Source organism: Notamacropus eugenii, chromosome X (assembly GCF_028372415.1).
Source record: "Notamacropus eugenii isolate mMacEug1 chromosome X, mMacEug1.pri_v2, whole genome shotgun sequence".
Classification (NCBI taxonomy): domain Eukaryota; kingdom Metazoa; phylum Chordata; class Mammalia; order Diprotodontia; family Macropodidae; genus Notamacropus; species Notamacropus eugenii.
This window is the reverse complement of record NC_092879.1, coordinates 28,021,671-28,038,203: the sequence shown is the minus strand read 5'-3', so window position 1 is coordinate 28,038,203 and position 16,533 is coordinate 28,021,671. Positions and strand designations below refer to the sequence as shown.

General features: G+C 45.6%; 1 protein-coding gene across 1 annotated transcript in view; it reads right to left on the bottom strand.

The window, feature by feature from the left end:
- AR (androgen receptor) overlaps positions 1–16,533 on the bottom strand; it is a 221,200-nt gene that overhangs the window by 37,541 nt on the left and 167,126 nt on the right. The window contains 1 exon segment of the mRNA XM_072626320.1: positions 11,970–12,086. Within this exon segment, the coding sequence (XP_072482421.1) occupies positions 11,970–12,086 (117 nt within the window).

Below are 16,533 nucleotides of genomic sequence, written 5' to 3'. Positions count from 1 at the left end.
CATGTCTTTTCCTGCTCACGCACGCTGCATTAATTGTTTTTGAACTTGTTTAAATTGAACGGAGACAAATATAAAGTCTTACACTTGATTTCCAAAACCTAAGCCTGGTAAGTAAGAGATGGACTAGGTGTGGATCAGCAGAAGAAGATAGGGGCTTCTAGTGCACTACAAGCCCAATGTAAGAGGAATCAGCAGAGTACCAGGGCAGCCAAGAAAGTGGATGCTGTCTTGGACCGTGTAGAGAAGCCCAGAGTCAGGGAAGAAGGAGGGGATCATGCCTCTGTGTTCAGTTCTGAACCCCACAAATTAGGAACAACACTGCTTGGCCGAAGAGTGTTCCAGAGGTGGGTTTCCAGGATGGTGATGGGGGCTTCAAGCTACAAGTTGGGCATGGAAAAGAGAAGACTCAGAGGACACATGATAACTGGTTTCAGCTATCTGAAGGGCTCTCACAGAGAGGAGGGATTAGCCTGGTTCCGTTTAGCCCTAGGGAGCAGAACCTGGAGCAATGGAGGGAAGGGACAAAGAGACCAATGGAGGCTGGATGGCAAGATCACTAGAGCTGTTCAAGTGGAAGTCACTGCTTTGAGAGGAATGGGCTGCTTTCTCCTCAGTGGAAGACTCTTATCAGACATGTTGTAGAGGGAGTATGAGGTTGTTTGAGATGGCTTTGGAGGTCTATTCCAATTCTGACAATTCAATGATAGTTGCCCTGGCCTACTCTGGAGTACTATGTTCAGTTCTGGGTACCACATTTTAGGAAGGGTCCAAAGGAAGGCAACCAGATGGCGAAGAGTCTTTTGGACATGCCATACATATGAGTACTGGTTAAAGGACCTGGGGCTGTTTAAGACTGGAGCAATCCTGGTGGGTTGGTGAGGAGCAGAATAACTAGGTATCTTCAGATGTTTAAAGGTATGTCAAGTAGAAGTGATTAGATTTATTTCTCTTGGCCCTGGAGGGCAGGCCTAGAAGCACTGGGTAGAAATTACAAATGAGGTTTGATTGGTGGGGGAAAGGTCCTGAAAGTGGAATGGTTGGCCTTGAGAGAGAGTGGCTTCCTCCTCGGTATAGATCTGTAAGTAGGGGATGGGTGATCACTTGCTGGTACTTTAAGTCTTGGGGATTCTTTGGGTATCTAAAGATGGCCTCTAAGATTCTTTCTGTCTGAGACTCTGAATCCTTGGCTCAAGACACTTATGAACAATGTGCCTCTAGGTAAGTCCTGGCCTCTCTGAGCTTTACTTCCTTCTGTAAAATGGGAATATGAACACTTGATCTACCCACCTCAGATGGTGTTAAGGGATGGAAACATTCAAATGCTATAGACACATGGGGAACGGAGAGTATCCAGCCTTGATTGTAGTCCTGGCTTGGCCCCCAACTAGCATTTATCATTGGAGGTAAAGAATTTTATTTCTCTGGACTTCAACTGGCTCAAATGTAAAGCAAAGTAGGGGTGTGTGTGTGTGTGTGTGTGTGTGTGTGTGTGTGTGTGTGTGTGTGTGTGTGTGTGTGTGTGTGTGTGCGCGTGTGTGTGTTAGACTAACTGAACTCAACAAGCTCTAACACCTAAGTAATCACTGATCATGCATGCTAAGAGTTTAGAATATTCTAATAGGGGCTTAACCACTTGAAATCCTTCAATTATTCCCACTAGGTGGCAGCAATCTTCTTTGAAAATTGAAACCCAAAAGCATTTTAAAATTGGCTGTCTCAACAGCTCAAATGAAATTTTTGTTTACTAAGTCAAGTATTATGTTTAGAAAATACTTGCCTACCTAGATGTGGCGCATCAGCCCAACAACCTTTGACCCCAGATTTCCTAACTCAGCTTTCAGTAAACATTTATTAAGAATCTATTATGTGCAGCGCACTGTGCTGGGAGACAGAAGAGGGAGAGTGGAGAGTACAAATATTAATCTTATTCTCATACATAACTATGATTTTTAAATGATGCATGTGATAGGTAGAAAGCAAATGCTACATGAGGTCTAAGCAGTCAATTCATGTTGATGTGTATGCTCTAGTACAGTTTTAATCTTGGTCACACGACTAGGATTCATATCCTGGCTCTGAAAATACCACAGGTGTGATCTTGGGCAAGTCCCTTCCCCTTCCTGGGGCTTAGTTTTCTCTTTAAAATGAGGGTGGGGGTTAGATTAAGAGATCCTCCAAGGTCCCAAAATAAATGATACCTATAAATACATTGCTTATTTCAATGTTTTAAACCTCTCTCCCTTCTACCAAAGGACCCCAAGGGATGTAGGCATGCTCATAGCAGAAATAAAGAAAAAGGAAAGGTTTCTGCTATGGTCAGGGTTTTTTTTTTAATCACTGAAGATTTCAAGGGAAACTTAAAAAAAAAGACATTGTTACTCAAGAACTGGAATTGTAATATCATCGTCATGCTTCAAAGATCGAAAAGTCTCCCTTATCTCTAACTATAGCTCATTAAAGGCAAAATTGAATGGGGGAGTGCCCTGTCTGGAGGGTTCCTGGGGGGAATTGCAAATGGCACTGCTGGTGACAGGTCCCTTCACGGTCAGGATTCTCCTCAAAGATTACAGTCTTAGGAAAAAAGTCAGTTTCCTCCTCCATGCCAGAGCTGGGAGGTGCTTTAGAACTGGGAATGTCAGAGCTGGAGGGGTCTTAGAACCCAGAATGTCAGAGTTGGGAGGGTGCTTAGAATTGAGAATGACAGATCTGGGAGGGGCTTTAGAACTTGGAAAGTCAGAGCTGGGAAGGCCCTTAGAACTGGGAATGTCAGAGTTGGGAGGGCTCAGAAATTACTTTTACCAGGCCTTTCAGTGACTTACTTTCCCTGCTAGTCATTGGCAGAGGCTTAAGGAGAACCCAGATGCTCCAACTCTAGAATTGTAGACTTAGTGCAGGAAGGAAACTCAGAGGCTATGGAGTCTAACACTTCTATTTTAAAGATGGGTAAACTGAGGCTCAGATAAGCGACTAGCCCAAGATCCCACACATAAATAATAAATAGCAAAATCTCTGATTTCCGATGCAACTTACTTTTCAGTGCACTCATTCAAGGATCCCTAGGAGCCATACAATCAGCTTCATTATTAGCATATATACACCAAGCGAGTTACAGATATTTCCCCTTTCTGAGCCTCAGTTTCTCCACATGTAAAATCTGAAATAGATTTTCTAGAGTCTTTTCAGTTGGGACATTATGGAATTTTGTGTGATCTGGTATCATGTCCTGTAGGTCTATTAAAAGCCACGATGGCCCCAGATCTTAGGTTGGAGCTCAAACTAAGGAACTGCATTTAGGGGGCTGGCTCTTTGGATGTTGTGGGAGGAGGCAGTTAGGAAGGCTGGCTTCCAGTCCCAGCCCAGTCCCTTACTAATCTGTCATGTGACTGTGGGCAAGTGATTTCTCTGGGTGTCAGTTTCCTCATCTGTAAAATGGGAAGAAGAATATTTGCCCTACCCTAGCTTTTAGAGTATTCTGCCCCCCTCCCCAATCCTCACCCCCTTAGGGAGAGGAATGGGTCAATGCAAGAGAAAGAACCCTGCCAAGGGAAAAAAGGCGTAGTCCAAATTGTGATCCAAGATCACAATTGGTTTGACTTCAGGCCAAGTCAAACCAGAGTTCATGGGTAAGCCAGATCCAATGGGCTGGGGAAAGAGCAGAAGGCAGTACCGGGTCCCAGGCTGGAGAGCCCCAAAGGGTCAGGGCAAGCCCTGCACGCACTGGCCACAGGGAAGGAACAACGGGAGCCCGATGCGCGTGGCTCCTGGAGTCAGCATGGAGGCTGCTGCAGGCACCCCACTCCCTGCCCTTGGTGTCCTCAGGGCCCTGGGCAGGTTTAAGCAAAGCCTTTTGGAAAGGAGAGAATGCCAACGAGATGGGAGCTGTCATCAATCACTTGAAGGAGATGTAGTGAAGGAAGTTTGGGGGTGGGGGAGACAAGGGGTGCTGCCTGAGGCGTGGGAAAGTCCTCTGGGTAACTGGCAGGCTGGCTGCTCTCCACCAGGGAAGAAAGGAGCCGACTAGCTCCTGGAGTCTATGCAAAGTGAAGGGGGGAGCAAGCAGGAGCTCAGAGTCACAGGATGCAGTAGGGAAGGGCACTGCATTTCGAGGCAGAGGTCCTGGGTACCACTGCTGCCTCTGCAGCTTATTACCTTGGCTAAGCCTCAGTTTCCCCCTCTTTAAAATGAAGATCTTGTACTAGCTGGCCCCTGAAGTCCCTTCCAGCTCTAGATCTAAGACTCTAAGTGTGACCCTGAGTGAGTCACTCTCCCTCCCTGGGCCTCAGGTTCTCCCTCTGTAAAATGAGGAGGATGGCCTAGATAGTCCCTGAGGGTCCCTGCAGCTTGGGATCTAGAGTCCTATGTGTGACCTTGGGTAAGTCACTTTCCTTCCCTTGGGTAACCCTCAGTTTTCCCCTCTGTAAAAGAAAGAAACCCACAAATAGAAGGGAATCAGACTAGATGATTTTTAAGGTCCTTTCCATCTCTAACCTGTCTTACTTTGGGCAAATCATTTCCACTCTCGAGGCCTTAGTTTCTTCTTCTGTAAAACAAGATGATGTCTAAGGTCCCTTATGGCTCTGTCCTTATATGGACTTTAGCAAGATATGTGCAGCACAAAGATTACTCTTTAGAAAACACATACACATGGCAGCTAGGTGGCGCTGCAGTGGATAGAATGCCATGCCTAGAGTCAGAAGACCCGAGTTCAAATTTGACCTCAGATACTTCCTAGCTGTGTGACCCTGGGAAAGTCACTTAAGCCTGTTTGTCTCAGTTTCCTCATATGTAAAATGATCTGGAGAACGAAATGGCAAACCACCCCAGGAGCTCTGGCAAGAAAAACCTAAATGGGGTCATAGAGAGTCAGCCATGATGGATACAACTAAGCAACAGCAGCAACAACAACAGCAATAACACACACACACACACACACACACACACTACCAGAAAGGGGCCATTTTTTTCTTTCACTTCAGCTTTGAGAAACAGAATTCATCCTTGAGGACTTGATAGGGAAAAGTGAGAAACATCTGTGTATTTATTCTGATTATGGGCTGTGAAAAAGTTATAACTCAGGAGAAGAGGGAAGGCCCTTGATTGAGGCTGGGATATTTATAACTGTTTTCTCAAGTGCAAAGTGGGTAAAGGATTGAAATTCCTGAAGCAATTAGCAATATGTTGTTTTCCAAAAGCAACCAGAAATATACCATGCCCAAGAGAAGGTCCTTCCTGACAACCAGGCCTTCAAGGAACTGCCAACTGTCCATGGCCCCCCTTTGCTGATACCCAGCCTGGAAATGGGGATGGAGAAAAGGGTAATGGCTGGAAGGTCAGGTTTTTTGGCTGGACACTCGTCAAATAAGAGAACATATGTAAAGTGTTTGGTGAATGTCAGTGCCCTATAAACATGCTAGCAATTCTCAGTCACGTTGGAGGTAATTCCGCATTTGAGCTTTTGAGCTACTCCTTTTCTTGTTCAGCCAAAGTCAGAGCCCAGTCCCATGCTTTCTCCCCTCCTGCCTTTGCTTATAGCATTCCCTACATCTGGAATGTCCTCTCCTGCTCCCTGCTTTCACCAACCCCTCCCCCCATCCAATCCATTTCTGACCATCCTTCAAGGTCCAGATTATACTTTTTACCCTGAAAAGTCTTCCTCTGCCACCCTGGGCCTGGGGTAAACTCTGAATTCTCAACATATTCTCAAGCACTTGTGCTATTCCAATGTGTATTGTGGGGGAGATGGTATGGTATAATGCAAAGAGAGATGAATATAGGATATGAAACTTAGAACCAGGGGGCCTCCATTAAAATCCTGGCTTTTCCATTTATAGCCTGTATGGCACTGGGCCAGCCCCTTCTCTCTAGGCCTCAGTTTCCACCTCTCTAAAGTGAGAGGATTAGACTAGCTGGACTCACAGGTGTCTCTATCAACTAGAAGCGTCTAGATTTTGGCTCCTAGGGTTATTGACATGTCTTAGCTCTTCGAGGTCAGAGGCTGGTTAGTCATCTCATTCTCTCTCCCAAGTGCCCAATCTTGCTAAGTAATAGGACTTAATTATTATGATGAATGAGGCAACACGGAAGCACTGGATTTTTAGTGAAAAGCTCTGTGACTCTGAGCATATCACCTTGAAGACTCAGTTTACTCATCTGTAAAATGGGAGTGATGCTTTTACTGGAGGTGGCAATCAGGAAGACCTGAGTTCAAACCCCACCTCAGATACTCACTAGCTGTGTGATCCTGGGCAAGTCACTTCACCTTGTTTGCCTCAGTTCCTCATCTGTAAAATGAGCTGGAGAAGGAAATGGCACACCCCTCCAGTATCTTGGCCAAGAAAACCCCATAGACAGTATTGGCATGCTGTGGTCCACAGGGGCACAAAGAGTGGGACACAAGACAAGACAACACTTTTACCAGCTACCTCAAAGGCTTATTTTGAGGAAATGGCTTTGGAACTGGGTGTGCCTCAAAGTCAGGAAGATCCTTATCTCTGCCTTTGCACTGGTGATTCCTGACACCTGGCATGCCTTCCCTTTTCACTGCCACCTCTGGAAAGCCCAGGATTTTTTCAGATCTCCATTTGAGAGTCTTCTTCTGTCTGAGGTCTTTCCTAATCCACCCTCCTGGCCCTAGTTACCTTGGATTACATGTTATACATATCCATCGGTGCACATGTTGCCTCCTCTGAGGTCTGTTCTATCTCTAAATCTATGATCTGATGACCTGAGGCCAGGACTGGTTCTTTTTATAGCTGTGTCTCAGCCAGCATGGGGCCAATCACTTAAGTACTTGCTAATTGACTCAAATCTGTCCTCTGACATATGCTAGCTGTGTGACCCTGGGCAGGTCATTTCATTTCCCAATGCTCCAGATAAGAGTCTGCGCCTACTGGTTCCACAGAGTAGAGGGAATTTCCTTGCAGGGAGTTCCCTAGCCCACCAGGGCAAAGTGTCTGTCTCCAAAACAGACCAGGAAGGAAGAAGGAGCAAAGATTAATGTCTCCAGACCTGGAAACCAAGCCACTCACCTCTAAGTCCACCAGTCTATACTTTATCTGGGCTTCATGAAAAAATAGTCATCTGCCCCTAAGGCCCAGAGAGGGACTGGCCCAAGGTCACATATAGAGTCCTATGTCTCAAGCTAAAAGGTTCTACAGAAGCCACCAAGTTCATCCCTCTCATTTTACAGAGGAGGAAACTGAGGCCAAGGGAGAGGAAGGGACTTACCCAGGGTCACATAATTGGCTTCAAGGGAGGTTATTTCTGAATTCAGATTCAGTACTCCCTACTCTAAAGTCACCTGGGGGTTACAAGCTGACCTCAGATGACTCCAAATTCAGCACCCTTATCACTATGGGATACCATTGAACTGGATTCTCTAGGACATGGGAAAACCCTAAAGTCATTTTGATCTGACCCTGGAGTGCATGGGGCGGGGGCCAGCAGACAATTATATAGCATATCATTTTAATGAGCTTGGAGAATGGTCAAAATGACTAGGCTGTATTCAAACCTCATGAAGCTGGAAGCTGGTTGCTTTAGCGTCCAAGGGGATATCCTATTGGCTATTTGTTTCTTACTTGTTTACATGGAGTAAATGTTTGATGTACACTGAGTGTGCAAATAATAATAAACTGAACTGGGGCGGGGGAGACAGAGGAGGCTGTGGAAGGTGGGATGTTTGGCTGCAAGAAGGTAAGTAAGTTCTAAGCGTGTGAATTCTTTGTAACATGGGTGTATTCTTCAGAGGAGATTCTTGGTGACCTTTCTGTGGTTTGGGGGCATATAGGGGTCTTTTGGTCTCTAGCTGATAGCAGTGGGGAAGGGATGCCAAGGAAGTCTGGAAGGGCTATGAATGACCAATCCCACTTGGGTAAATCACTTCATGGCTTCTGGCCTCAGTTTTCTCAGCTGTAAGATGAACTGGTGGGACCTGAAGACGTCTAAGGTTTTTTCTAGCTCAATGATCTTATGATGAGTTTTCTCATCCCCCAAATGAGGGGGTCCAACTAGAGGGGCTCTAGCTAAGAAGGGTTCTATAGAAGAAGGAATTCAGTAAGGAGGTCTCCCCAAATTCAGATCCTGCCACGCACACTTATTAAGCTGTGCAACTGTAGTTCTTTAACCTTCACCTCTACAGGTAGAGAAAAGCACCATCCTTTCCTCCTTGCCAAGGTGGGGGCCTATGGATACAAAACGTTGCATGGACTGTGATAGAAGGCTGATGTGTTGGTTTTGTTAAACTGTTATTTTCAAAAAAATTCCTTGTTATGAGGCATCTGATATGATTATATTAGATAGAGAGCCAACCTCGGAAGTCAGAAAGACTTCAAGCCTTTGACACAAACTGGCTGGCTGTCACTTTAGTGGCTCAGGGCCCTGGTCAACTGTATAAAACTCAAAAATGCAACCAAGACAGAGGCAGGGCTGCACTGGTGGAGGGAATTTCCTCACTGGGACTTCCCTATACCAATGGCATCACAGATCTCACCATCATCCTCATCACTGGAAGTAGCATGGGATGGTGAATGGAGAGCTGGCCTTGGAAGTTTTACTCCACAATGAATGGCTGTGTGAGCCTGGATAAGTCATTTAACCTCTGTCTCAGTTTTCTCTTTTGTAAAATGGAGATGATAATGGTACCTAATCTCAAAGAGTTGTTGTGAGGATCAAATGAGCTAATTATTATAAATCACTTAGCACAGTACCTGGCACACAGGAGATAGTAAATATTTTTTCCTCCCTCCCTTCCTCTCTTTCTTCCTTTCTTCCCTCTTTCCTTCCTTCCCTTCCTTTCCTTTCCTCTTTCATTCCCTCTCTCCCCCTATTTTCTTTCCTTCCTTCTTTTCCTCCCTCCTTCCCTTCCTCTTTCCTTCCTTCCCTTTTTCCTACCTCCCTTCCTTTCTTCCCTTTCTTTCTTTCTTCCTTCTCTTCCTTCCTTCTTTCCTTCTTTCCCTCCCTCCCACCCACCTTCCTTCTTTCTCTTTTTCCTCCCTCCTTCCTTCCCTCTTTTCTTTCTTCTCTCCCTTCCTTCCTTCCCTCTCTCAGGGCTCTATATTTGAGCTCCAGAGTGAATCAAAGATGTCAAATCAAAATCAACTGCAAGTCATGTCATCATCTTAATGTCACGGTCCTCTTTGAGAACAGAAAACACACACAACCACAGGGTTTTCTCAGACTGTCAAAGCCATTTCCTCACTGGGCCTTCCCTGTAACAATGAAACCACAGGTTCAGATCCAAACAGCAGTTTTTGTTAGGAGGGCTGAATGGCTGGGGAAAGGAAACTTAATTCAGGAATGAAGGAGATGTGGAAACAAAAGATCTCAATAGCATTCTATCCCTGTGCATTAGTGAAGCAATGAATTCTGTTTCTAAAGGGTCTCTCAGCTTTGGATTCCTTGAGGGTTATTGGGAGGATCCTTGAGTCAAAAGTCAGAAAACATAAAGCTCTATACCCTCTATACTCTCACCCTTAACTAGCTTAAAGACTTGGTTTGAAAAAAATTGACATCTCAACTTAAATTCCCACTAAGCATTTGTATTTCTGGTTCTCTTTCTGTGTTAAAAGGCTCATTAAAGGGAGGATGTTATTTCATGTTCCATCAAAAAAAATTAAAATGAAAAAACTATTGGTGGTTCTGTCTCATTACAATTGGTTTCCCTTATAATCCTCTACTGTATTTTATGTATTTAAAAACATGACTCTGAGAAGGGAGTCCCTTTTGCTTCCCCAGTATGCCAAAGTGTGGGGAGGGCAGACTATGATGCAGACAAAGACCTTCTCTGCACTGGATAAGTGTCCTGTTCAAAGTTCTAAGGTTCCTTCTACCTTTGACATTCTGTCTCATAAGTTCTCACGGGCGGCTGATTGTAGCACAAAGATCCATGCAGCAGGAGTCAGAAGGCTGACTCTTCTCTCCTAATTGTGTCTCCTCCCCTCTCTGGGCCTCCACTTTCCCATCTGGAAGATGGGGATAGTAATTCTCTGCCCCTACTTTTACCCAGGGAGGTTGGTAGGGAAGGCTCTTTGCTAGGCTAGAGCCACAGATGTCACGAGGATCTAAGGAGTAGCTGGACATGTCAACAGGAGTTGAGTTCCTAGTTATTTGCTGAGACCTGCAGGTTGTGAGGGAACCAGCAGGGTGGGACCCCATTCATGAGGGTCTCTGAGGGAGGGCCTGGCCAGTTGGACAAACTCCTTCTGGTCATCTTAGTGAGAGTGTGATGGGTCATCATTATTGAAAAGCCTTGGTGGGTGCCAACAGGGTGGGAATGGGGAAAGGACAGGGGAAGAGATGGGAAGCAGATGGGAAACAGGCAGCTCTGGCCATTAGTCCCATGGGCACACAAGCCATGGGGCATCTCTCTGAAAGAGGGTGAGGGAATAGCCACAGGGATATAATTGCTATAAATTAGGCCCAGGGAGGGAGAGGAGAGGGCCAGGCTTTGTGCACTCTGCTCCTTGTGTTTGCTGGGATGATCACCTCTAATAAGGTACCAGGGTTGTGGGAATAGGTTTGCCTTTCTCCCATTCTGATTTCTAAATCAGAGTGGACTAACGAGCCTGTTTTTCTCATGAAAAATGCAAGTCCTTGAAGGAAACAGCATTCTGGGAGTGGGGGGAGAAGGTGGGAAAGGAGGAAGGGAGGGGAGGGAAGGGATACTGGTTCTAGGTAGATGTAAACACAGAGAAAGGAGGCCTGACCCTTGAAGCAACTCTCCTTCCTGGCCATTGGCCAGAGCATCGACAAACTGGACTGGAACCTTCTGGCTTGGTGCTTGGGCCAGAGAATAGGAGGGTACCAGGCTAGGGGCTGGGGGCAAAACACTGGGCTAAGGGCCATGGAAAGGCAAAGGGAGAGACTCCTGTGAAAGAGTTAGGCTCCTTTCTGCAGCCAGCCAGCCACAGACCTGCAACAGAGCCCCTTGGAAAATGATGTTGCCTGAATGGCTTGAGAGAGAAAAATACGACAATTCCTGCTCATCTCTGGGTAATGTAGAGTAGGAAATTTACTGGTTAGATTTGGCTCTGTGCAGGTTGGGGCTGAGATGAGCAGCGTGGAACCCAAGGGGAGCAGGAAAGAGGCAGCTCTTGCCCCAAACCCTAACAAGGGTTCCAACCTCTCCTCTGCTCTGAGCCTTACATATAGCTGGCAGCTGTTCAAAGCCCGAAGAACTCAGCTCTCTTCTGGAAAAGCTCAGGGCCTTGAGAGAAGGGAAAGCTGACTGGCTAGCAGAGTGTAGCTATGGGGACCTAGCTATATGTGTGGCTTGCCCCTAAGCACCAGATCTCAGAAGCATGGATTCTGACCTGGGTGGAATCTTAAAGGCCATTTAGTATAACCCTCTCATTTTACAGATGAGAAAACTGAGGGGAATGAGTGATAGAGCCTGAATACAAATCCAGGTTTTCTGACTCCACATCTAGGGCTGTTCCTAGTAGACTATGTATCTTTGCGTTTCTTTATATTTTCTGTTGCCCTAGAGAAGTAAGTCTTGTATAGTGGGTTATAATTTGAGCTGCCTCAGGTTTTAGGTCTTGAATACCTAAAGGGTCAGGCAGCGAGGGATAAGACTGTATTAAGGTGGATCAGGGATGGTTGCATCCATGACAACTTTTAAACCCTTGCCTATTCCCTCCACTGTGCCTGGGTCAAAGGTGTCAGCTTCTATACATTCTTCAAAATTGGGGCAGGGCCTAGAGCAGAACTGTGTCGCTCAGTCCTTTGACCCACTTAAGCAAATAATCCTAAAATTTCCTAGTGATGACCTCTTATCACTACTCAATTGGTCTACCCAACCACAGAGGGTTCTATGGCATGTTTGGGGGCTCCCGACAGACTCAGTGGGGATGCAAGGAGGTAAAGTTTCCCAGGACATGTGAGATGGCCTGTGTCTAGAACCCTGATTCTTTCTCAGGATTATGTGACAGGTAAATCCGCTCTAAAAACAAAGAGTCTGCACGCACCTCCAAGGGTCATCCCTGCTTCATAGCACTTTCGGAGCCGACATGATGGGCAATTTTTCCTTCTGAATTTATCGATGGTGCAGTCATTCCTGCTGGCACACAGGTACTTCTGTTTCCCTAGAAGAACAAAAGAGAGAAGAAGCTGAATCTGTTAATGTGTCTTCAGAGTCTCTCCTTAAGTTTTTTCTAGGCAAGAGGAGCAGAAAGATAAATTTTCCCTGATGAGTGAAGGAGACAAAAGACCAGCAAGGAAAAAAAAACTGAAATCCAAACCAATGATTAAAACGGATTGTTAGAGCATTGGTGGGAACTATATAAACATCCAAGGCAAGGAAGGCCAGAACAATGAACAAATGTATTAAATCAGGTGCCACTGTCACTGTTACTATCAAGGCTAAAGTAATCACTTGAAAGATGCTTGCTCATCATTAAAACCACTAGTAACCATGAGTAAATGATCACAATTGAAAATGACCACTTTTCCGTCATTTCACAGCAAGGACTCAGACGCAGCCAACATTCCCCCATATTGACACCAGTAATGAAAGCTCAGTGTCTTCCTGATGCTTTTTCACAATTACAGTACAGGTCAGAACCTATAATAAACAACTCCACAGGGATCAACAAATGGTTTGGTGATTGCTAGGAATCGCTTCTCAGTATGGAAGACATAGGGATGAAAGGAAGGGGAAACTCAGACTTCTTGTAATGGACCAACAAAAAGGGAAGAAGGATGGGGTGTGTTGGGGTGGAGGGCGAAGGGTTGGGGTTTGTGAAAGTGGAGGTGGTATTCATTAGATAACCTTTAAGGTCTCTTTCAGCTCTAATGATCAACAGCCTAACCTCCTTGAAGCTTCTAGAGGATGGAGGAAGATATCAGGTAGCCAACAAGTCAACAAAGCATTTATCATTGTTGGCCTTACAAGTGCCTGACATTGTGCTAAATGCTTTTAGTCTAAAAGGTACACATTCTGCTCCTTCCCCCTTTCCTTTTCTCTTTGGTGAATGATTACTTTTGCTTGGGTGGATAGGGTAAGAGTAATGTGGACCCTTTTTGGTAGGGGGTTTGGTATACCTTGAGGTAGAGAGAGAAGAAGGGAGATTTAATGGAAATCAATACCTACAGGCAAGATGAAGGAAATATTATAGGTGATCTGGGAGGGACATTAACACATAGCACAAGGAATTTGAGAGCTGGATGAAAGTACATAAAATTTTAAGCTAGAAGGAAGGAGAATTTCAAACAAAGATTGTCAGAGCTAGAAGGGCTGGTGAGAGGGATTTTAGGACAGAGCAGATCGGAGCTGGGGGTGGGGGGAGCTTTAGAATATGGAATGGCAGAGCTGGGTGGAACAAAGATTATAAAATATCAGAAGCAGAAGGGAGCTTAGAACAAAGAAGACTTTAGAACAGAAACTCATTTAGTGCAACTCATTTTTCCAGATTACTGAGAGCTCAGTTTTCTTTTCCCTTTCTTTGTTCATAATAGAGTCCCAACTCAGAGATAGTGAAGGTATCTATCCATCAGATTGGGACATGTGGTGCCAAATGTAGTCATTGTGCCTTCCAGGGACCACCAGTCAGTCTGTGGCAAGAACTTTGGTCTCTCTCCCACTCGGTAGTGCCATTAGCTTCAACGTTAGTGGAGCTATATAAACAGAACTTTTGACTAGTAATTAAGATGACTAGTAGTCATCTTCCTTCTTTCATTTCTGCTAAGGGCTCTAATATCCATACAATGATATGTGTGCTGTGTGTTTTGTATTGCCCTGGGATGCCAGCTCCTCGACAAGGTAGAGTGCAGTGCATTCTGGGACAGTGCCTAAGACTTTGACTGTCTGCTCAGGTACTCTGAGCCAGTGCCTGGCAGCTCCTGCTATTATGGAAACAGATTTGGGCCAGTGGCCATTTGTTTATCTTCTTTATTTGGTCCCACCAGAAAGAGAGCATGGTGGTAAAGACCAGGAAATGGGAATTCTCACCCTGTTTTCCTGTTCCCAACCATCCGTGTCAAAAGACAGAAGATCATACAATCAGAGCTCTATAACTGGAAGGGACCTAGGAGGCTACAGAGTCCAACTTCTTCATTTTATAGAAAGGGAAACTGAGGCTCAGGGAGGTGAAATGATCTCTTAGAAACCATCTAGTCCCCATCCCTCCCCCCCCAATTTTACAGATGACTTAATATGCAGATGATTTCACCAAAGTCAGACAGGTAATGAGAGTGTCAGGCGCAGGATTTCAAGAGCTATTTCTGATATCATGGAGGACCAGGCAGCTGGGAGGTATCAGAAGGAAAGCTGTCCAAGGGCAGAGGCCAACTCTGTTCTCAGTTGAATGGCCCATGTCCCATGGCAGCCATTTGAGCCCTTACCCTCCTGGTAGAGGCCAGCTTGCAGGCTGCTGGCTACCCTGAAGCCCCTAGTTCTCCTGCTGTCTCCTAGGTGACCAGAGAGTCAACAGTGCTAACACCCACTCTTCTTCAACTCTCCATCCTTGGGGGTTACTAATGTTACACGGCCATGCTCTTTGTTTGACACCATTGACCTCCATCAGCCAAATTACATCAACATCCTATAATCAAGGTCTAAATCACTGAGCTCTCGTGGAAAAAAATAATCCCCTCTCTTTGGCTGCAGGAGAGGAGGTCACGGTGTGGCCCTGAAAAACCAAGCACACATTGAAATGCCTGGTCATTTTTGCTCATTAGAAACAGATCAGAATGCCCCAGACACTTTGAGAATGAAGAATGATTGCACAGAGACCAGGGAGGAGGCCCTTTCAGAGGGAGCTGGTGCAAGAGCTCTGTATTGCCCATGATCCCCTGCCTTTTCTCATCCCTATTTACCAGCAGGTCCTTTAGAGCTGGCAGCCTTAAGGAGGCACTGAAGTTTCCCCTGGAAGAGCCTTAGAGACAAATATATATAACAGGGACTCTGGAGTCAGACAACCTTGGTTCGAATCCTTCCTCTGATGTTTATTCTGGGTGGCCTTGGACAGGGCCTCAGTTTCCCCATACGTAAAGTAAGGTTGTAGGCTTGATGCCATCTGAGGTCTCTTCTCGTTCTAGCTCTATAATCTTAGATATGATCGTAGACGAGTCATCCTGCTTCCCGTGAGGATCAGTTTTCCCATCTGTTAAATGAAATGGATGTTCTCAATGGTTCTTTCCAGTTCTAGGTCTAGGAGGCTCTGATTCTAGTGGTGCTAGAAAGTTCTAGTAGGCCTGATGGCTGCTCCCACACAGATAAGTGCTGAGACCCTGGGACTACTGAGGTTTCTTCACTTTGTTCACCATGCAGGTCACAATTACAGAAATTTCAATGCAGAAAAATCCAAGGGGGCATCTAGTCCAACCTGTGTCTTAGCAGAGATCCTGAAGAACAGACATCCAGCCTCCAGTGACGGGGGACTTACCATCTCTCAAGGCAGCCAATTGGCTGAACAACTCTGATTGGTAGGAAGCCTTTTCCTTTAATATTCAGATTGAATTCTGGGACCAGGCAGAGGAAGTCTAACCAAGGACCAATTCAATGGTGGTGATGGGGAGGATGCAGGCTAGGGGTGAGGAATCACCTACAAACCAGGATTGGTTCAACGGTCTTGGTTTATGACATGTGGGCATGCTGAGGAACACCGAGTTTAGACTCACAGTCAGAGCATTTCAAGCTGGGAGTGAGTAATAATTAATAACACTAAGTTCCATTTCTATATACCTACTAAGTGCCAGGCACTGTGCTAAGTGCTTTACAATTATCATCTCATCCAAGTCTCACAACAACTCCGGGAAGTAGGTGCTATTATGATTTCCATTTTACAGATGAGGGAATGGAGGCAGACAGGTTAAATGACTTGCCCAGGGTCACACAGCTAGTAACTATCTGAGGTGGGATTTGAGCTCAGGTCTTCCTAACTCAAAGCTCCGCTCTCCATCCATTGTGCTACCAGCTGCCAACTTGACAACAGTTCAGAAGTCCTGGATCTGAATACTGCCTCTCACACAAGTTGTGTGACCCCCAAGTTATTTTGACCTCTTTGAGCTAGCCTCAGTCTCCTCATCTGTAAAATGAGGGGGTTATTAGATTTTGATGGTCCCTAAGGTTCCTTCCAGCTCTCAATCAGCGATCCCATAATCTTCCTTTACCGACAAGAAAATAGCTACCATGGTGCAGCTGAGAGAACGTCAGATTTGAGTGAAGGGACATGGGGTCAAGTTGGATGCTTTTAGACACTTTAATGTCTTCTCCAGTATTGCCAGGATTCCTCTCCAACAAGGTTTCGTTTTCCTGCTCTCCTCTATCTTGGCTCTAGTAGCACACATTAAATTAAACACGCATATACCATGTCACCAACATGGGAGGTCAAGTATCTCTCTCTTGAGTGAGTTTGATGGAGACATGAAGGGAGATAAGCCATATGGCAGCAGAAGGCTGCTCTGGGGTTGATACCTGTCTCCTAGGCTCCAGCAAATTTGACACGATGCTAATCACAGGTGCCCATAGAGGACAAATTCTTCAGAGTAGGTCTTAATGAGTTTGGTTCTTCTTTTTCCCAGAGGGCTGTT